Consider the following 24,136-nt stretch of genomic DNA (forward strand, 5'->3'; position numbering starts at 1 on the left):
TTTATTTCATATCCAACTTTTTAATAATATATTATTAAATTATATACACATGTGCCGGTTAGAAAAGCTGCATTCTTGGCATATGGAACGCCATCAACTTTACCCTCAAACATTTTCTAAGACAAATATTTTTTCAAACTGAAATAAATAATTGCTTGTGTTCCGTCTTAACTGAGGAAAACGATTTAATAATAATTATTTATTGTACAAGACGATAAAATTGTACTTTATCTTCGAGAGCGTTTTTTAGCGTCGTGACGTCAGTCTCGAGTAAGTTCAGGTAAAAAATAGAATTTCAAAGAAAATTGTAATTTTTAGCACAAAAATCGGAATTGTGTTGCTCCGTTGCTAGGGATATGAATTACTATGTCAACAAATGTCAAGCAAATGTTACGTTTTGGTTTTTGCGGAGAATATTGTTGCGTTTTGTGTACAGAGTAAATAAATACGAAATGAACAGAAAAGAATTGACACAAAAAAAGGAAAACCTGCCATCAGATGTAGAAAATGCAGCGTTGGAAGCAGAAAGTTTATTGTTGCCACAAAAATCTAGGATGATGTATGAGAAAGAATACCAGTCTTTTAAAAAGTGGAAAAGCATTAAGAATATCAATGGCGTGAGTGAAAAAATATTTCTTTCGTATTTTTCTGAAAAGTCGAAGAAAGCGTCATCATTTTCGTATTATTCGATGCTGAAGCGTACGTTGTTGGTGAATGAAATTTATGACATTTCTAAATTCAGCAAGTTAACCACCTTACTAAAAAACCTGAGTGGAGGATACAAAGCTACCAAAAATAGATATTTCTAATAATGTTAATTGTAAAATTTCAGTTGTCTCGAATCCTTAATGTGTTTGAATTTGTAAATTTTATCGAATAAAAAAAAGTTAAAACATTTTATCTACTCTTGCTGTTAAAGTGTCACTTTATCTACCCTTGCGGTTAATGTGATACTTTATCTACTCAAAACAGTTGTTATAGCAACACTTTAACCTTAGCTATGGAAAAAATATAATGAAAACCAATACTTTAACCACTAATATCTCTATACAAGGGTTATTTAGTTGTCAACATTAACGGAAAAACCCACACTTGTGATAGATGATTCTGCTTTAAAAGAATTAGTGAACCTTCGTACAAGTTTTCAATTTTCTTATGTATATTATTTCCTTACAAAATGCTGCACATTACACCTAATATTTCTAAGATAATTGCACCTTTTATCGATAAAGTTCAACAAAGTATTTAGATTCATGTTATCAAATACTTTTTCGAAATCTACAAAGCAAATATGTATTGTTTAATTCTCGGAGTTTTTAATCTGTTGTCGCCTAAACATTTCATCAATAGTCTTCCAGACTCTTATCTGTCCTTCCATTATACTTTTGTCTATTCAAGACTTCTAATAAATGCAATTAAAAGTTTATAAGATTACAATAACGATAAACAAAAAAACAAACTCAGTTGTACATACGGAGTTATCAACGGAAACCAGAGAAATCCAACAGGAATAGATAAACAAATCAAACTTTATAAAACAATTAACCAATGAACAAATCTTGGCACGCGGAATCGGAATCTGTATAACCACAAAAAGACAAAAAAAGCCTAATATACGCACAAGAAATAAAATTTCTGAAACGTGTTAAACGTTGTGCCAGACTCAAGCTGAGCAAAATATATATAACCTGAATAAGAGAAGAAATCAGTAAAGGAATATGTAGTTAGAATGAAGACATTTAAAGAAAGGATGAACGAATCTTTTAAATATAAATGTCCAGGAAGGAAAGCATAGTAAGCCTTATGCCGTAGTACCATATATACGAAACGAAGAAAAATAATATAATCGCATTTAAATTATCCATGATGGTATTGGGCATAAACATAACTGGAACTGACATTAAATATTAAACTCTAACATGAAATAAGTTGACTAAAACTGACAAAATTTAAATGTTGTGGATATCCATTTTCCTCAACACAAGACTAGAACTAAACTTCTAAGTAGTTAATTATAAAAGAATCTGATTAATTATTCTTCATTGAAGCAGGTACAAGTCGATGTTGAAGTAATAGTAGATTTTGAGTTGAAGTATTTTTATTTCATTCGAGCTCAGTTAATTTTACAAACACTTTGATTTTACAATTTGTTTTGAAAATAACTAAGTTTAACTAACACTTTGCTGTTTTATCATGTACGTTTAATACGTAGTGGAATTAAAATGTACACTAAGGATGAGAGTGAATGAGAGAATATTTTTTACGACAAAGAACTGGCAATTTATAGGTATTTTCAGCAAGGGGAGATTTAACGATCTTTTTCATGGCATTTTAGTTTGTAAATTGTAACAAAAAAATGATTTTTTATGATCGACTATTAAGAAATCTTTTAGTAAAAATAAAACAATAAAAATACAGGTGTGTGATTTATGGGTTATAGTTTCATAAACTGGAAAGCAATAATATATTTTACGACCATCTATTAAAACCTTTCAGTGAGAAGAGAACATGCAGGTGTGAATTTAAATTATTGTACATATGCATTTAATTTCAATTCGAATTCCATCATTGTTCTACAAGTGTTTCGAGTTAATCAATTCTCATTAGGAACATCTGTATAAGTTCAAACTAAAATTAAATGCAGTCTATATAATAACAATAAAAATACTGAGTACGCTAGCAGCGACATCTATACGAAGCAACAAGTCGTCGGGAGAGCTCTCTTCGATAGCGAATTAGGTGTACCGCAAATTAAAAACCTCAGACTCGAAGCTATTGAATGATGCTAGGAATAACCTTTTGCTCCGACATGCATTTACAGTTCACTCCAGAAAACACTATCTTTTTGACTTTTTACGTAAAAAAAAAGACGTTAAAAGTTAAGTATAAGGCTTTGAATTTGCGTTTCACCTAATTCGCTATCGAAAAGAGTTTTTTCGAATTCTTGTTGCTTCGTATAGATGTCGTTGCTAGCGTACTTAGGCTGTAATTATTATTATAATGGCCAAATACTAGACTGTATTTCATTTTAGTTTGAACGTCCATAACTGTTCCTGATACACGAAACAAGTATAGAACAATGGTGAAATTTCGAATTGAAATAAAATTCAATCTTTTATTTTAATTTTAACGTCTTTTCTACGTAAAGAGTCAAAAAGATGGTGTTTTCAGGGGTAAAATTTAGATACATATCGGAGTAAAAGGCTATACCTAGCAAATATATAGCTATATATTTATAAAACTTAGAACGAGTATAGTAGGTGAAGTTTGGGGTTAGTATGCATCGATTGATGCCAAAAATTGCTGATTTGCAAGTTCATGGGAGGAGTAGGATAGATATACCAAAGAAGACCTGAGGGAGATGCTTAGACAGAACATGTCGGTAAAGGGGATTGATATTGGTATTATACAATTTATGAAGATATGTAATTAGAGAACCCGACCCTGCATAGGGATAAAGGCGAAGAGAATGATGATGTATTTTACTTTTATCTATATTATTTTGTTTAATAAATAAAACGCTCTTACCGTTTTCTTTTTCTTTTTAATAAAGTAATGTGAACTTCTGTTTGCTTCATAATAAATTATAACAATACCTTTTACACATTACGGACTGAATCATAAATAAAAATGTATGTTTAGGTGTGTTTTTAATTAGGTACCGCAAAAATTGTAGTATTTGTCAAAAATATTTATCTGATTTGTGTGAACAATCTTTTAAGTTCTAATTACACTAATAATTATTGTTCTTTCGAAATATTCCATTGTTTTTGTGTAACGAATTCAATAATTAGCGGGATAATTTAATAAAATCTGGTAATATATTAGTATGAAAGCTTTGTTAAATGCTTTTAATAGAAAATATATACTTCAATTATTGTGTTTTAAACTATTCCAATTTTGTTGATGGAGATATAAAGAAATTGCGTTTCAGTTTTACAGTTTAAATTAATTTATTTTTGACGTGGTAAATTTCTTCTGTATTATTAGATTCATCTCCTTTATATATTTAGAGTGAGTGAGAGAGATTTAGAAAAAAACCAACCTAAAGGTAACATTCAATACACTCAACACACTAATATGATTTAGAAATTGTATCTGCCATCTAGTCACAGTATTATTAACTATTATTAACTATATATAAAACGTATTTCAAATATTCGAATTGTAAACAATGACAACATTAGAAATCCTAAGATTTCCTAATTGACGAAACTAAATTCAAATTTTTACCACTGCGCTTTCTACAACTTGCAAAGCAGACATATTGATAAATTAGTCGACAAGAGAATCTATAATTTGCATTCCACATGCCGTTCATCACCGTTCATATTTGATCTACATTTTCAATGATTTGGCCCTGTTCTTAGTTTGTGGATTTTTTTCTTCCAATGGACATGGTCTGTCTGAGTAATGTTAAAATTTTTTGTATGAAGTAGAAAAGTTTTTTATGAAGTTTAAAAGTTTTTTTTTCTATTACTCTAGATATTTTCATCGTGTTGTACCATATCAGATCCTTCTTAACCTCATTTTTAATTTTCTTGTTCATATTTGGTGGCTTAACATATGTGCACCGAGTAACAACACTGATGATGGGCTTTTTAGTCCGAAAACGTTCTGTGATGTAACCCGAAAGGGATTTTAAATTTTCTAACATTTATAAAGAATTTTAAATAAACTTTCAAAAATAAACTTCGTGGCTTATTTCCAAAAAGAAAATAGTAATTGCATTAAGATGCCTCAAGAAAATTGCTTTACAACAATATTAAGTCAAGTTATTAGTTGAAAAGAATCTTTATATAACAGTTTGACAATAAGATAGTTGTTATTTGGTTTATTTTTCACAAGTAGAACTGAATTTGTCAGTCAATGGAAACGTATGTATTGTTATATTAAAAGTGCAAATGGATTTTTCTCGAAAATATTGCGTCATATGGACTTGACATAAGAGCATCAATTTTTTTTTATAAAAAATCAAAATTTGTCGATTGTTATGTCAAAATGATGAAATTTTGAACGACAAACAGTTATGCCCAATGCCCTTCTAAAACGAGTCGCTTATGATTTCAATTAAAAAACGTTTTCACGTATTCGGATTAAGTAAGATATTTTAAACCGATGTTAGGGCGCCAATTAAAGAGGTCTAACTTCCCTATACACTGATCAGATGGTACGTACGGTACGATAACTTATTCGATAGGATAGGCGGTTATCCTAGGGCCTAGGTACCCTAGTTAACGGCCCGTTCACACATGTCTCCGTTTTCTCTGTTCCATTTTATCGTGTACGTGTTTTTTTGCGTTGATGGCATACGTAGTTGTATGAGCGACTTCACACATGGCACAGTATTCCGTATACAGTAAAAAATATCGTTCCGTTAAAAAAATGACAATCCGTTTTGTCATCGACTACTCGAGGACGGAACAGTTAAAAATATACGGATACGTAGAATTTTACCGGATAGATACTGTGTCCTAGGCGGGCGGTGTGTGCGGGGTGTAGGAAAGGGAGTGATGCGACAGGTTTTGACTCGTATTTTCTATTGTAAATTCATAGAGAACGCGAGCGTGTATTGTGTGTAGTAATTATTATAATCACAGATCAACCATGTCAACCCAGGAGTGGGAAAAGTTAATAGACAAGGAAATGTTAATTAGTTTAGTGGAAGATAGGCCAAACCTTTGGGACAAGAGGCTGGACAAAGACAATACTGCAAGTATTGCAGGTTGGCGCGTAATATGCGTTATTTTATTGGAGGATTTTGAGACTATGGAACAAAGACAAAGACAAGAGTTCGGTAAGTGTCTGTTTTATTATTTAATTACATTCTAAATAGCTTCATCTTGCCATGGAACTGATCCAGCTTCGGAGATGAAATAGTTCACGAATTCTGTTCGAACTAAAATGGGAGTATTACCACCTCGTGTTCTTACTTCATGGGTTAGGTTTTCGTAACTAAATTCTTCAGATACGTTATTATCACTGTTTGAGCCATCCTTATCTCTCATAAAGTTGTGTAGAATAGTACATGTCTTAACAGTCCATACAGCTGTTATTTTATCGATGTCTAGAGGCCGATGGAATATTCTCCACTTATTAGCTAAGATACCGAAGGCACATTCAACGTATCTCCTAGCTCTAGTCAAACAATAGTTGAATATTCGCTTATTTTGGTCCAGATACATCCCGCCAAACGGCCTTAGTAAATTTTTGTGTAATCCGAAACCTTCGTCTCCAATGACTACATAAGGAACTCTCGTTTCTGAGTCTCTTGTTAATTGGCATAGTGTTGGTATTTGTAGACTGCCGTCTAGCATTATTTTCCAAAATTTTGTCTCCTTGAATATTGATGAGTCGCATTCTTTTCCATAAGATCCGACACTGACGTATACAAATCGATAGTCGGAGTCTACGATCGCTAATAATATGATAGAAAAAATCCTTGTAATTGATATACAGTGAACCGCTATTTAGTGGTTTTTTAGGTCGGATATGTTTTCCGTCGACAGCTCCGAGACAGTGGGGATAATTTGCTTTTTTGTTAAATCCACCATCTGTTCGTATTCGTCGACTGTTGTAGGAAGTTGCATACATTTTTCACTTAAATTGTTCCATATACATCTTGAAACTTCTTTAATAATATTACTCGCGATAGGTGTAATGAAGATCTTTAAATGAACACCCGGATGCGGCATACCTGAAAATAAAATTGTTTTATACTTGATTTAGGAAAAATTGTTATGAAAAAATGGAGACAGATGCCTGGGTGAGCACACAAAAGGATAAAAAGAATTGCAAGACGTCTGGTTCCGCTGTCTCAAACACGGAACCCTACAAATACCCTAATCAGATGCTGTTTTTGAAAAAAGTAGTTGCTGCTGGTGAAACGCACGAAAGCGTCTCTGCTAAGTTTCTTTGTTGTCGGGATATAAGGTTAGAACTACGCCTGAGAATGCTTCGATGTTACGTGTTCTCTAATCTTCTTTATTTCTTGGAAGCGTGGACACTAAAACAAGTCCATCTGAATAAGTTGGCCGTCTTTGAATTTTGGTGTTACAGAAGAATATTGTTCTGAAGCTATTTTCTTGTGGCATTTTAAATTAATTACTATTTAAATGGGAATAAGCCACAATTAAAGGTTAAAATACGTTTATTGACGTTTCAATTTCCACTTCGGAAATCGTTCTCAAAATATAAACACTAATGTTTGTATTTTGAGAACGATTTCCGAAGTGGAAATTGAAACGTCAATAAACGTATTTTAACCTTTAATTGTGGCTTATTCCCATTTAAATAGTAATTAATTACAGAAGAATCCTAAGAATATCATGGATTCAAAGAATGTCAAACGTGGAAGTAACTAGAAGGATAAGAAATGAGGGGGAAATAATATTAACTATCAAAAGACGAAAACTTGAGTACTTAGGACATGTGATGAGAGGGCAAAAATACGCATTATTACAACTTATTATGCAAGGTAAAATCCGAGGAAAGCTAAATGTGGGAAGACGAAGAATATCCTGGCTTAAGAACTTAAGGGAATGGTTTGAATGCAGTAGTGCAGAACTTTTTAGAGCGGCAGTCAACAGAGTCCGCATAGCCATGATGATTTTCAACCTTCGATAGAAGATGGAACTTAAAGAAGAAGAATTGACTATCAGAAAAAACCGAAGAAAATTGAACAGGATGATCGCAATTTAGCGTTCTTCAAAGGTATTTGCCATCCTTGGCTTTGCTTAATAATGACCAAATTTTGGAATTCCAATCAGGAGAGTTGTCCAGTCAACTGATGAGTGGTCAGCATATACACAAACGTCTGGTGCTAGTCACTATGAAACCCAGCGCTATTTTAGCAGACCACAGCCTACTGATAGTGCACTATCGCCAGTACAATCTGTATACAGTGATGCTATCAGACCACAACCTACTAATTGTGCACTATCGCCAGTACAATCTGTATACAATAATGCTACGTTGGTGGATCTGTCTGAGATTTAAAACTAAAAGTACGGACCTTAAAAATATCGCTAGTTTTTCTTCTGGGTAGATACTTTTCCTCCATCGAGTATCTTGCTTTTTTAAATCCTTTTCCAATAGTTTAAGAAGTTCATCAAAAGTAGACATTAACATACGAAAGTAATTGTAAAATTTCGATTCATCACCTCATAACTGACTCATAAGTAAACTGTAAGCACCCTCTCTAGATTTTTGGGCCATAAGTGAATGCTGCCAATAACGTCGAATCTTCCTTATCCGACGATAGCACCCAGCGTCCATCCTTGTAGGATAGCGGCGTATACACTGCGAGTTTTCTGTTCACATCGCATCCAGTAATGACGGATCCGTTGAACGTTATAAGAGAATAAATTTATGACGTATCCGTTAAAAAGAAACCAGTAAAACGGACTCCCATGTATTAATTACGGGTCGTAATTTGTAGCAATTGTAAATAATGGATGTCAATATGTTTGTTATTGGTATTGTTTGATACTGGTATCTTTTTTTTTATTTACATTTACGTGCTCGGCAACTATGGCCACTCGCACGGAGGCGATAACAAACAACATGACAAGAATAAGTTATGTCATATAAAAATAATTTAGAGTTTATGATATACTTAATAATATTTTTTTAAAACACTGAAGAACTCTGAAACATTCGGTAAGAATGTGTTTCACTGTTAGTTGGCTCTGGTATGTTTGACAGATAGGCCTGACATCTGATGTCATTAGTAAACTGTGTGTTAGTTTGGTGTGGCCTATACGGATTCTTCGTATAATTGTAAGGTCTTGTCTAGATAGTCATGTGGGGCCAGTGTCTAATCGCTTATACAATGAAGGCTGGATTGCACGTAAGGATGTATTTAAGGAGCTCCAATGGGTTTGTCATAATCTCCTGGCGAATATGTACACTTCTGTTTTTAAATCTTTTTTCAAATTTGGATGTGAGTTGTTGATGTGATATCTGATAAGGCCGTTTTAGCATACTGATCTGCGAGTTCGTTGCCAGATATACCAATGTGAGACGAAATCCATATAAAGGTAATCCTAGTGTTTAATGTAGAAAGCTAATGGTAATAGTGATGGATATTTTCTACAAGGGGATGATCAGTAAATAATTCCTGAATGCATAACATGGAAGCTAGAGAGTCTGTAAAAATGGCAACATTTTTATTTGGGAGGTTAATATGCCTTATAGCCTGTAGGATACTATACAATTCTCCACTATGTACGCTGAAGATTGCTTTTAAAGGTGACTGAACAGCCAACCCCCAAATCTCTATTAGAAGCATGGGTGTATAATACTTGATCGAAGTGATTATTGTGTATTATTTCTAACAATGCTTTTATCATGAGTTATTTAGGTGGATACTGGTATTTAAATCGCAGAAAACGAGATAAAAGTTTATAGGCCAGTAAATGAATGTGAAATACGGCGATATTCTGTCATTTTCCGTGTTACCACCGACCGAATTGCGTGTAAAGTTGGATTCAGATTCTACTTAACCTCCATTCTACTTTTAAACTTGTATCGTTAATTAATTTTTATTTTTTAGTGGTGAAAACTCTCCTCTTATAAATAAATCGTATAATTGTAAATTAAAGCGGGTATTTGATTTAAATAATATTTTAATGAAATTAATGAATGTCAATTATCATTAAACAATATAATTAAATATTTTATTACAGTTTAACCCCAAAATCTGACGGCCTACCTAGATTAGTTACAACTAAAACAATGTCATTGAATATCTTCTCTCTACTGATTTGCATGAAAACTTAGATTTAGGTTATACTTATCCGCCACTGCAAAATATTGAACTTGTGTTGTTGGTTGCTTTTTATTGTTTGGGTATTAAAGCGACCTCTATCAGAAAAAAATCATATAATTGTAAATTAAAACAATTTGGAATTATTTTATTAAACAGTGACATTAAATTTGAATTTATTCACTGTTTTATTTTTTACCACATAATTTCTACCCTTATGCAAAGCCAACGATCCAAGGAAATTTGAATAGTTGTAGTATTTTTTTTTTTCATTAAAACTATAAATACAATAATTTTTTTAATCAAAATGTAATGGTTTTTTTTATTTTAACTTAAAAAACAACCCTTGTTAGTTTGTAAGGATGGATGAAAGTATGTCTGTCCGTTAGCAGCATATTATGTATATAGTTCGTCCCAAACCCCTGCTTTCAGTGCGTCATAGTTGATCGAATTCTCTCTAACACATTAAGCGAGAAATGACAGAAAAAAACGTGAGTTTGTGATTATTATACATAGAACTTAGACAATTATTAATCGTAAAGCTAATTCTACTTACGGATGTATAATTGGTTGGAGTTTAGAATACGCTAAATAGATATCCAATCAATGTTGCGCATAAATCTAATTTGACGCAGATTGTCTCGATCGTGACAGTACTTTCACAATGTCAACTGATAAAATAATAATTGTCATTCCAGGTTAGTATTATCAGACATTTTACAGTGAAAATTTAATTTTGTATTTATTGTCATAAAAATATTTTAAATATGCCGAGATATATCGAGAAAGAACAAAGACTAATATTAAAATTATTAAATTATTTTCAATTAGAAAAAGAGGGATTACGATCCTGCAACTGTCATATTTAACTAAAATGCCATGCAATAATTCTCGACATACTTAAAATCCTATATGACGTCAAAATTAGTGACGCACTGAAAGAAGGGTTTGGGACAGACTGTATCTTAAAATGCTACAGTATACGCGTTCTGATATCTCCTAAAATATGTGATTGGTTTTTTACTCATAACTCGGTTAGCTTTTAAGCTTTGAAGTACTTAAAAAATTATTTTGTATGTTTTTTAAGGGCAATAAGGGCGTTTAAATTATTATTTTTTAAACCCTTAGTTTTAAAAGGGTTGTTGTTGAAACGGCTTGAACAGCCAGAATAGTCACTTATTAAGAGTGTGTGCAAATTTTGAACCGCGATATTGTTTTTATCTTAACAGAATAACAAAAAAAAAAACCAAAATGTTCAAAAAATGTATTTTTTATTGTTTAAAATTTTGCACAAAATAATACTTTTTAAGTTATTTTGAAAAAAACCATTTTTTTAAAATTTTAAAAATGTTTCTTTTACTTTAACAGGTTGACTGCCACAGCGGTCGTTATGGCCGCTCATAGTACTAGTAACTCAAGCCACAACTTAACAAATAAGTAAATATACTTACTTACATATACGCTATGTATTACGTGTATATCATACTACAAAAAAATTCTACGTTGCAAGTCAAAAATCAACTGTTTTAGATAGAAATAAGTAAGTGGTTATTAAAATAGTTAAAAAATAACATGATTTTAAAAGTCACTACATTTTTAGATGCTTTAAATTAAAACACGGCAGACAAAAAGGAGGATGCCCCTGTAAGTCTGTGCAATATGTAGTAACCATCGAGTTAGAATCTATGGAGAAGCTATGAGCATATTAACGTGTGTATTAAAAACGGCGTAGGTAGGCGTGGCTAACGGTGATACCAATATGGCGGTAAGATCATGGCCGGACTCAATAATATTAAAACTACTATAAAAGTATGACTAATTATTCAGAAGATTTAATCATAATCTACAAAGTGCAATACATTTTTAATAAACTATGATTTATTTATCCCGCGGTAAACACTAAAAACACGATATATTATACATAAAGATAAATTAATACAGTCAAATACTATTAATTTATTCTCTTAAGTACGGGCCATTACTTTGTTTACATATTTGTATACTAACCTGTAGAACGTTATTCCAGAAGATTTTTTATTAACATTGCTTCTGCCACTGCAACTACGTTGAGAACAAGAAACCATTATTATGCACTATCACAATATATTATTACAGTTTCTATAAAAGTATTATAAAACTAAAAATATTCGAAAATCAACAAACGTAAACAAACATATACGATCTGTCAAAAGTGTCAAAACAATATGGCCGAAGTGAGGTCGTTTTTAGTCACGTGATGCCCTCTCCATAGATTCTAACTCGATGGTAGTAACTTACTTATAGTCTTCTTCTCGTAGCAACTTTTGCAGTATTTCCTTACAGAAGTAGCGTAAACAGGTTATTTTGTCTGCCTATGCCAGAGCCGTCATGATATCTTCTCAGTCAGCGCCAGAGCGGTCATTTTAGCCGATTTTAAATTTTGGCAGTAATTTTTTTCTTTTAATTTATAACAAAATTTAGTATGTGCAGAACTATTTTGGAATACACCTTTCTATTAAAAATTACTTTAGCCCAACAGAAAAAAATTGGAATTTTCAGCTTTTCTGCTTTTTAGCAGAAAGGGAACAAATTTATTTTCAGCGTAATTCGCTTAGTTTTGAAGCTAGAAACTATTTTAAAAAACAAAATTAAAGCTTTTTTTAAACACTTGAAAACAGTTTTGAGGAGCTTTTCCCGAAAAGTGATTTATTTTTGGTTATTTTACGTTTAAATATTCGATTTGGAATTTGAAAAATAATAACCTACTTTTCATGAGCTACCACTCTGCTTCTACTGGGTCTACAAACTTCATAAATACACTATTTTTTTTTATAGGCTACATTTTTGATTTAAATACTTTTTCGATAAATACTTACTTTTGGAGTTATTTGTGAAAAACCATCTGAATACATGGTTTTTATTTTGAAAATTGAACATTTTCACTCGCAATTAACTCAAAAATATTGACATACCGAAAAAGCTCTACAAAACAAGGTTACTTAAAATTAGTTAATTTATGCATTTCCGGACTTATTTTAAACGTATGTTTTTTCACTTTTAAGAAGAAGAGGCTTTCAAGCCCCAAGTAAAAGCAACTCTGGGCTCAATTCCAAAAGTAAAGTATAGGGTAAGAGGAACCTAAATCCTTTTTTTAAAGCAAATCCGTTGTGACGAGAAAAATTACACTCCAAAACGGTCATTTACTGGTATATTAGAACCAACTATTAAAAACATTGTAAAAGACAAATCAAAATTGACTGTTATCAACGTTTAATCAGTAAGGACCCAAAGCAAAAGAGGGAAATAATACATATATTCGAATCATGAAAATGACTACCTGATTCGCTGTTTTCTTGGTCTATAAAAACCGGTCTCTATCTTGCCATAATCAGTGAGAGTTACTAAAATATTTCCTGGAGCGGATGGGTCTCCAATGAGTATTGTTGTGTCACTTCCCTCCGTGCTCATGCTACCGAACATATTATCACAAACACTTCTCAGTTGCCACAGAAACTAATAATTTAACACAGAAGTCATAATTCGCAAAGAAATAAATTGAGCGGGAGACAAATTATTATTATTCTACGCGTTGATAATTAAAATTAGCAGGGTAATGTGAAATTTAGAATTGATCTGTTTTCCTTACAATTCAAATTTGTTATCGCGATATCTACGTGTCATTTTTGTTTAAAAATCTTATTCAAAGAATCCAGATTACACACAATACAATCCAACTGCATGATTTTGAATAAATTTGTTGAAAGATTATGTTTTATTTGAAGAAAGAAGAATTGAGTTTTCTGTTTAAATGTAGATTTTAAATAGAGATTATTAGTTAAGTTGAACAACTCTATGTGTTGTTTATTGATTAAGTTTTAACACTGATGCGTATTAAAAACTATGCCAAAATTCACGTCAATAATAATAAATTAACGGTCTATCAGACTGAACAAAAAGTGGTACAGTAGGCGGTACTGTAGACTAGCGCGAAGCTGTATGCCATGTTTTGTGTATTTTTAAAATTTAATTAATATATTTAAAATTAAATAGAGTAATTTTATTATTTATTTATTTTTTTTTATTTTTAAAAGTGGTACTTGTAACTGGCATTTTATCTGCTCAAAACCACATTATATAAGATAAAATTTTGACGGCTACTAGCAGTCTTTCAAAAAATGTAGGGGAGGATGGGGTAATGCCGTCATACGGGGCAATTCCGTCGCCGAGTATTTTTTATAAAATATTATTCCTGCACGCACCTGACTAACGCTGAGACATAGCTTCCGATTGAGCGTGGTTTGATCAGTACAGCTATTGCCGCTTTCAAGGTTAGTTCGTGAGAATATCAGTAAAACCGCTATAGAACACCATGTTGTTCTCGAGGGGCAATTCCGTCACTTTACTTCGGGGTATTGCCCCGTATTTTCTTATTGAAATAAAAGGTTAAAAACGCATTTTTTTTGTGATTTTCAGATGGTACGATCACGTAAAGGAACAACAAAAAAGGCTATGTGGAAGGAGGAAAACCTCAAAAATGCTATTGAAGCAGTTCGCCAAAATGGTGTCTCGCAAACAAAAGCAGCTACAATGTTTGGCATACCCCGAAAAACATTAAGGGATAGGCTAAAGGCAAACGATGGTAGTAAGCCGAGATTGAGTCGACATTTTTTTGTAGAGCATGAACAAAACTGAGCAGAGTATGTGGTTAGCCTATCAAAACTATTTTATGGTATACTACACATGAACTAAGGCGACTGGCTTTCGAATTGGCAGAAAAACATCAAATCAAACACAACTTTAGCAAAGAGACCAAATTGGCCGGGATAGATTGGTTAAATGGGTTTATCAGCAGGCATAAAATTAGTATAAGAAAACCGGAAGCTACTAGCGTGAACAGGGTCAAAGCATTTAATAAAGACGAAGTTAATTTGTTTTACAAAAATTTAGACACTGTAATGACTAAGTATAATTTTCCACCGAACCGTATCCATAATATGGACGAAACTGGAATTTCCACTTGCAAGAGGAAATACGAGTTGGGAGCATGGCAAGAATATCATACGATATTGCTTCGATATCTAGCAAAGCTTACTTGAGGATTGCTATCCTTGAAAAGGCAGTGGCCGGATTCAAAACCAGTGGCATTTTTCCGTTTCAACCAGATAAATTCAGTGAAGAAGATTTTGCTCCTGCTCATTCAGTCATAGAGCAAATAATTATTGAGGACAAGGAGGAAAAGTCGGAAAAACTCAATGATACCTCTACTAATGAGGCACATATTAATGAAAATCCTCCTGAAAGTCCTGCTCCTGCTACTACTATCGAGATTATTGATAGTAGTCAAGCGGGGACATCGTCAGGGATTTTTCAAAAAGCATTCTCGACATTTCACCAATGCCAACTAACAGGACCGATCCTAAACAAAAAGGTCAGGATAGAAAGCAACATTATATTATCCTGACTTCGACACTAATGAAAGATATTCTGCAAGATGCTAAAGAAAAAAAAGAGTTTCCATTTTTGCAAGTCAGTTTAAAATATCTATAAACAAATTGATATACCGTTGCGTTTACTTACTGCTGCAAGATCACTTTTTATTTTAGTTAGTTCCTTGTTAGTCTTTAGGAAGAAGCAGAAGAAGAAGAAGAAGATATATTATATTAACAAACTAACAATAATAAACAAATCCAAGGAGAATTTGGTCAAACTGTAAGAAAATATAATGCAGAATAAAAGGTAACCTCATCTCTTTCTTAACCGCCATGCTTTTTACACCACTTTTTCCCAATTAACTATCCCGTTTATAGTATGCTCTTTACGTGATTATAATTGAAAATACCCCAGGAAACTAATCATTTAAAAATCGAAAACTTACTGGGCTCTATTTTTCAACTAGAATATTTGGGAGAAGTCAATAGAAAAGACGTATCATCTCGTGGGTATTGAAAATTTTATTGCGTCAAGGTTTTTATTAACATTTAAGAAAAAAAAATCGGTTGCCTGTAAAGTCGGTTTTACGGGCGAAGATTTTACGTGACAACGTCTTTTTCTCGGTAGAATATTTATTTATATGAATATTATTAAATTGCACAATAGGAACAAGGAATTGAATGAAAATAAGAATTGCACAAATTTTAACTATAGAAATATATTTTGTTTACTAAAACATTGTACATGTAAACTTAAACTTAACTAATTTCTATTTGAGTGATTTTGTTGAGGATAGGACGATGATAGGAGAAATATGAAATGAAAGGAAGTGTTTCTGCTGTAATGTGTCTTGAACGCCAAGAACGCTCGAGAAAGACAGAGACACAAGCACGCACCGATTCAACGCGCCTAATTCTCTAGTGCTGCGCGCGCAGCGGACCGATCATGTTTGAGTGGGAGAGAGACGCAAGGCATTCGCTGGTCCGGCGGGCCTCTCTCTCGTTCGGTGACTCATCGTAACAGACGTGAGCGGGCGTTACACTTTTTCATGAATGACTCCGAGCCACAACCTAATTTAAGACGTTGTCACGTCAAAAAAGCAACTTTTCATTCATTTTAATACCGTGCAAAAACTACACATTGTATGTAGATAAAAACAGTCAACAGTCGACTGTCTTGAAAGTTACTCTTGCTCTTTAAAATTAGATTTTCTAAATTAAAAAATGTTTATAAATAAAAAAGTTATTGCACACTAAATCCAAAAGTAAGCATTTTTTCAATTGTGTATATTTATTAAAATAAACAATAAAAGTATTTAAAACACATTTTACAATGTGAGTCTTTATGTAATTACTACATGTACAAACGATTGGTCCGATCGGTCGAGTAATTAAACAATTCTATTTATTTATCCCATTTAAGAGAAAAAGGTAATTTCCAAATGGCTGGAGAAGTTTTTTTAGTCTCATTTTCTTTGTAAAATCTCAAGTTTTCATGTTTTTTTAGGTGTTTATTTACAAAAAGTATATTAATTTTTAGTTGTTTACTTAAAAATAATTGATGCTGAATGAAATACCATTTTTCGCCCTATAAACATTCAAATTATCTGCGCAGTTTTAATCTTTACAAAAACAAAATACGCTATCTTAAAGGTTATGGAAAAAGATCTTTAAAAAAAAAAAGAAGTTTGACGATATTTGAAGGTTCTAAAAGCTAAATGAAGGGTAGCTGATCAGAAATTCGTGAAGGCGTACAGCTGGTTTTGCTTTATTTTTTTTTTACTTAAAAAGTGAAAAAAATATTTTTTGCCTATAAAAAGTTTCTTATAATTATATTTTAGACCGTATAAAGTTATGTAGTTTTGAGACTATGCAAATTAAAATATATAAATAGTTGACTGAGATAATTATTGCAAAAAACCATTATGTTTGCAGTCATTTATAAATGTTAATAACTCTGTTTTTTGCATAACGACATGTAATATAGCTACTTCAAATGATGGCAATTAATGATATTATTAATTATTAAAGTGTGCTAAATATCACCCAGATAGAGCAAATAGTAAATAATTTATTCAATTTGTTTATTCCGGTGAGCGATTATTTAAACAACTGTACTTGCCGGTAACAGTGACTCTACAGGTATTTTGTAAATCGTAATCGATTCTTTGAAGCTTCAGTTTTGGGGTTTACAAAAAAACATCAATATTTTATTAAATTTTTTATTAAGAAACTGTTTAGAAAGAAGCTGACTTTTTAACTTATAAACATTTGTAATAACTTTGATGTTTTTTATGCCACACAATTATGTGTAGGTTGAATCATAAGCTGGTGAAGAAATACACAATAAAAAAAACAGAACCTTCTATGACCAGTAGGAACCAAGATAGCATTTTATTCTTAAAAGTCATAGCGCTTTATTCTTAAAATCATACTTCCATTGTTTATTAACATTAATAGCTGAAAATTGATAGGATTTTAAATGAACATCTAAATTTTGTGATCCAACTTATAGATGGCATATACAGTAAAGGAGTAAAGTTATAATTCGTTAAAATGGTGGTACTCGTAAAATACCGCCACGGAAAAGTGTAGGGGAGAACTGTCCTAGCTCCGTTTTTTTGAGATTGGAACTTTAAATTGAAGCGTGCTGGCAAAATTTGCAATATTTTAATTTCTATCGCACGTAGAACATTCATTTTTTTTTAACTGGGATAGCTCAACAAAATAATAAGAATTGTGCTATTTTCACTCCTTGAAAAATCCCGGAAAAATAAATAAATTATATTTTTTCATTAAAAAGTTGGAATTTTACTATTATTTCGTAAGCAATATTTAAATTTTATTGATAAAAGTATATATTTATATAAATATATAATCATAATTATAAATTGTTAATATATATATATATATATATATATATATATATATATATCTTTTATTTAATTTTATAGATTTTTCTTTCAACAAAATAATTCATTTTATTATAATTACATTTAATGAAGATAAGTAGTAACTAAGTATAGATAATATTTTGTAGTTCACCCCTCTACTTTTTCGTGGCGGTATTTTACGAGTAAAATTATTTTAACAGGTTATTACTTCTTTTCGGTATATACCATCTATTAGATGTACAATATAATTTAAATCTTAATTTATAATTTGCCATAGAAGATTTTGTTTTGTTTGGAAAAGTGTTTTTTTTTACCAGCTTTTTATTGAGTCCACTAACAAGCGTGTGACATAAGAAATGCCAAAGTTAATATAATTGTTTATAAGCTAAAAAGTCAGTCCTTTTTCAAATTGTTTATTAATATCAAATTTAATAAAATGTTGCAGTTTTTTTAATATGCATACCTTGAAAATTTTCTCTTATAGAATAGAATAAATTACTCTGAAGCTATTTTCTTGTGGCATTTTAAAGTAATTACTATTTAAATGGGAATAAGCCACAATGTTTGTATTTTGAGAACGATTTCCGAAGTAGAAATTGAAACGTCAATAAACGTTCTTTAACCTTTAATTGTGGCTTATTCCCATTTAAATAGTAATTAGAGTAAATTACTGCAAAATTAAGGGTTTTTGCAACTATCTTGGTGAATTCTTTATGTATTTAAATTTAGAAAGTCGCAAATTGAAGAACATTTTAAGATCTACAATTTTTATTTAAATTATTATTTTTCTTAAAGCTGCATAAGAAACGTTTTATAGCCAAAAAATTATTACTTTTTTACTTTTGTTTAAAACAAAAACAAAGCAAAATCAGCTGTACGTCTTTAGGGATTTTTCATCAGCTACCCCTCATATATCTTTTAGAACCTTCAAATATCTGTATAAGATTTTTACGTGAAATCAATGATCTTTTCCCAGATAAACTGGTGTATAGTAAGATAACAAAAAGTAGTAACAGTTAACAGGATAATAGTTTTGACAGATCTATTATAGAAAAAATCGAAGCCCGCAAAATAGACATTTACAGAAAAACAGAGCGTAAACCAAACTTCATGGGGCTAAACCGGAAACACATTAACAAACATATTACTATTATTAGGAATAAGCTTAGTATGAAACTAAAACTCACAGCCAATATAAAATTAATTACCTCATATAAAACAATGCTGCTGTTTGTATTTTGATTCACTTTTTGATTAATATATACGTCAGTACAAATATAACTAATGAGTAATTGACATTTTATCTGCGATTTAAATAATAAAAACAGTGTAATAATATTCATCTTATCAATCTCTAGGAATTCCCTCCGCGTTTATTTGTTCTCACGTGAATGATGATTTGGTGAATATACTTTTATCAGCAGCTAAACCATACCTTAGTGATTTAATCATCCAACTTCCTTTCCCGCGTGCCAAATTTAGGTTCGTCCACCAATAATAAAAATATTATAATATTTTATAGTACAATATTATAGTATAATACTATAAAGAGGATCACGCGAATTATTTATAAATTATATACTGAAGTGGAGTAAATACAAAGTCTACCACTAAAATATTAAATTTGACCAAAATCTTCAAAATTTTATAGTTACCAAAACGGAAGCGAAAGTAGATAAACCTACAGTTTGATTAGAAGCATTTAAAATAATGAACTTGGTACCAAAGACATTGACAGTATGATATACAAATTAGACAAATATGCAAAATATGAGTCATAAAAAAATCATAATTTTAGGAGGCCATGGCCATTGTATAATTAGTTTTTGTATTACATGTTTAATAGTCCAAATATAATAGTACTCAATCTGTGTTTAATAATATCTGTAGAAATACCGTTTTTATATATAGAAATAAGAAATAAACAAGAGTTGCTATCACATTAGCCTTGACATAAAAGAGATCTTAAAGATAAAATAATATATTAGTAAGTATATAAAAATATGTAAAAAAACTTATTTTACACAAAGTAATAAAAATATAACAACAGAAGTTCATCACCATCATAAATAAAACAACAAAAAATGGAAATTTAAAAAAATATATAAAAGTGTAGGACACAAGACAACAACGAACTTTAGCAGTTTTTTTGAACACATAGTTGCAAATATAAGGGATAAAGGGAGAAAGACAAGGAAACAAATTATATACTAAAAACAAATAAGTATGTAGAATTTACTTTTAATTAACTGAAGACTACAAATGAGGAGGGATAATGGGCAGGACTATAGATCTTGTGATATTCACTGATGCCGAAAGGTGGGTATCATCAATATCAACACACTTTTCAAAGTGTAGTACACCCAATATATAGCACGCAAATCCTATCGCAGAATGAGAAGGGCGAGGGCAAGCCTCCAGCTCGCCAAAAACTGGATCCAATTAACTAAGGGAAAAGGCTTTTACAGATATCTTCTCGATTTACCAAGATAGGAGGTTGTGGCGATGGGTCTCCCCCTCATCATACTTAAAAAAAATATTGCAAAAAGGAAATGGTTAATGAAGTTTAAACTTCCATAGTGGAAAAGGAAAAGACAGAAAAATAGAAGCTGGTGTATCGATACTGATAAAAGGCTAGTAAAAGTTGACTTGAACCTAAAATAACGTGAGACAGAGGTAGTGAGCCCATATGCACGTTCTAAACATGAATAATACGAGTAAAGGATAAATCGTACGACAAATTAATAGACTTGTTGAGAATATTGGAAATAGGTTAATAACAACTTTATTCGGTGACTTGAACACGAGAACCGAAAGAAAAGTAAAGTGTTTGCTCAATTTGGAGAAGAAAAGTAAATAAGAACGATGAAATAATAATCAGTTTTTGTATTTATGTGAATTTAATGATATTGAATGGATATAATCAGCACACGGATATTTATAAATTCACGTGGACCCATCCAACGAGAAATTTGTAATCAATAATGGATTACTGTATAGAACTGATTAAATAGGTTGGGAAGACGCTGATAATCAGGGTAGCTTTCGTACTGGTCGTTCTTGTGCAGACAAGATATTCTATCTAAAACAAACAATAGAAAAGCGTTAGAAACACAATATGGGGATACACAACGCGTATTATAGTGTCTCATTAGAAAAGGTGTGGCGAATCAGACGACCAGAAAAATCCACCGATTTACATTAAGGCTGTGATAGAGCGAAACGACGATATGATAAATTTAGTAAAAATTGAAAAAAAGATTTTATCTAACAGGATAAAGATAACCGAAAGACTTCGTCCAGGCTCCTTTATTACACCTATGCTCATTAAGATTTATGGAGGAAGTTTTGGGCATCTGGAAAAGAAAATATGAACCTATAAACTTTTCAGTTGGAGACCATAAATTGTACAACTTGCATTCTGTAGATGACCAAGTAATACTTGCAGAAGATCAAGATGATATCCAATACATGCTAGAGAAAATAAATAAATACTATACCTAATGGGATCTATAAATTATTCCATTACAAGCAGAATATGTAGAAAAAAGGAGGAAAACACTAAAAGAAAGGCAGTTAAAACGAAGAGGAATATAAGCCGATAATACTAATACCTATAAATATCTCGGTGTAAGCATTACAAACGATGGTTCAAATACAAAAAAAAAGTTAATTCGTAAACTGAATAGTAAAATCCACAAGGAAAATGAAATTCCTGTAGTTGGCTGTATACCATGAAACATAAAAGTTTCATTTAAAAATCCTTTATAAAGATATATAATTATAAAACTCTTTCGGGCTACATCACAGAACGTTTTCGGACCCAAAAATGTCCATTATCAGTGTATTACCAGGTGTACATGAGTCAAGCCACTAAATATTTGGGAAAAAACCCTTAAAATCTTAAAATGGTACAAAATTTATTATGTTTGTTAAAAAGATGATATGCTAAAGTTTTTAACAGATATACCGTTAAAAACGTCCTGTTTTACGTTACCATGCAACCATATAGTATGTCTTATGTCTTAGTAGTCAACTTTACTCATGTACATCTGGTAATACACTGATGATGGACTTTTTAGTCCAAAAATGTTTTGTGATGTAACCCGAAAATGTCTTTTGAATTATATACCTTTTATAAAGGATTTTTAAATAAAACTTTCATTACCAAAGATAAAATAATAAATATTAAAATTCGAGAGCATAATATTCGAGGGCATACACATCGACATCCTGGAAGTCATAGAACGCAAAAAGAGTGAAATGGTATGGCCATGTCGAAGGTATGACTGATGACCATTGGCCACAGTGAATATTATACTTGATCTCCACCAATCACAGGAAAAGGGGTAGTCCAAGAAGATTGTGAAGATGAGAAGTAAACGGTCGAAGATAGACGTCTACACGCTATTGACTGAAAGCATGGGAAGTGTTGGAAGCTAGAAGTACACACGATTACCATCGGAAGTGTTAGAAGCTAGAAGTAGACACGATTACATAAAATCAAGGAAACATTCAGAGTTGAAGGTAAAAGTAAAATGTAGAAAAGACTAAAGATGCTGTGTATTGAAATGTGTTAAATTTAGCCTGCGTTTAAAAATCCATAATAATAAAAAGGTTTTTAATGAAAGTAAAATGGAAAGAATTCTTTGACCTGTAATAGATTGTAATAGATATACTACAAGGGACTATCTACTATAAAAGCATTAAAGCTAGTAAGGGTAGATGCAAGAGTAAATGGAGCTTTTAAATAATATACGGAAATCCCTATGTACAGGGTTTCTCATTATATTTTGACCCCCCACTTATTTTCCTTAATTTTGGGAATACAAAAAAAGTTTCAAATAAAAGTTGAATTATTTTATCTGTACCGACCAACAGTGTAGCAACAGACAAAAGTTTGTATACAGGGAGTGTCCAATAAAATGCATCTTCAATATTTCAAATGGGACACCCTGTATTTTTTTTATAGTTTTAAGTAGCCCTGCATTTCTTGATTACAATTATATAATATAGCGTAGCATTAGTTTTGTTTTATAATGGCGTATGGTACTACTATACTATGCTAAGATTAGAAAAAAATATATTTAGAAAGTCAACAAAATTAATGACTTACAATACTACATTTAAGATACAATACTATATTTAAGATTACAATAGATTCTCAAAGTGTCCTCCATTGTTATCAATGCACAAGTAATATGTTCCTCTCAAATGTTCTAATGCGTCAGATATTGTGTTATTATGACCTTTTAAATTTTCAATTTCCGCGCGAACTTTTGCCGTGATAGTGTTAATATTTGTATTTGAATCAAAATACACTTTTTCTTTTAAAAACCCCCATAAAAAGCTATCACATGGTGTTAAGTCGGGACTATTTGGTGGCCATGTACTGGTACCCTTATTGCTGATCCACACAATTAATTGATAATTTAAATGTTCTTAAACGGCTACGACATTATGTGTCGGTGCTCCATCTTGTTGCCATATCATACTATTTAATTGATTTTGTGTATAATTTTGATTTAATAACTCATCCACTTCTGTAATGACTGTGTCCAAATATGATTTCACAGTTAATTTATAATCATAAAACAATGGTCCAACTATTTTGTTTTGAAATATTCCACACCACACATTTATTGATTTCTTCCTGACTTTTTTATTTGCTTAATTTTACTTTTTCTATTATTTTTCTGTTCCCACGAATACATATTTCTTCTATTAAAAATGCCTGAAGTTGAAAAATTTGATTCATCTATCCATAAAATGTTATAAAAATAATTAGGATCATTGTTCAAATTTTTAAGCATGTCTTGACAGAACTGTAAACGCTTTCTCTTATGAACATCGGCAAGTTCTTGTACCGGTAATATTTTGTACGGCTTATAGTTGTGCTTTTTTAAAACTCTATGTATCGTCGCACGGCTTTTCTCTAATGCATTAGTAGCATTGTTTAGACTAGTTTCGGAATTTTCTAAAATAAAAATGTTATTGGGTTTAATCTAATGGGTTTAATCTATTATTTAAGTATTTAATTTTTACCTTCAAAGTAAAGCAAAGTA

The 24,136-nt window shown here is 31.4% G+C and overlaps 1 protein-coding gene across 9 annotated transcripts in view; it reads right to left on the reverse strand.

The window, feature by feature from the left end:
* LOC140447911 (G protein-activated inward rectifier potassium channel 3-like) overlaps positions 1 to 24,136 on the reverse strand; it is a 145,040-nt gene that overhangs the window by 47,373 nt on the left and 73,531 nt on the right. The window contains exon 1 of one of the 9 annotated variants that reach the window (XM_072540878.1): positions 13,086 to 13,357. The exons of the other annotated variants lie outside the window; for them this stretch is intronic. Coding sequence (XP_072396979.1) covers positions 13,086 to 13,228 — 143 coding nt within the window. The 5' untranslated portion in view covers positions 13,229 to 13,357. Of the gene's footprint in view, positions 1 to 13,085; positions 13,358 to 24,136 lie in introns of those variants that run through there. 9 annotated transcript variants of the gene reach the window in all.

The sequence above is a fragment of the Diabrotica undecimpunctata genome, chromosome 1 (assembly GCF_040954645.1).
Source record: "Diabrotica undecimpunctata isolate CICGRU chromosome 1, icDiaUnde3, whole genome shotgun sequence".
NCBI classification, from domain to species: Eukaryota; Metazoa; Arthropoda; class Insecta; order Coleoptera; family Chrysomelidae; genus Diabrotica; species Diabrotica undecimpunctata.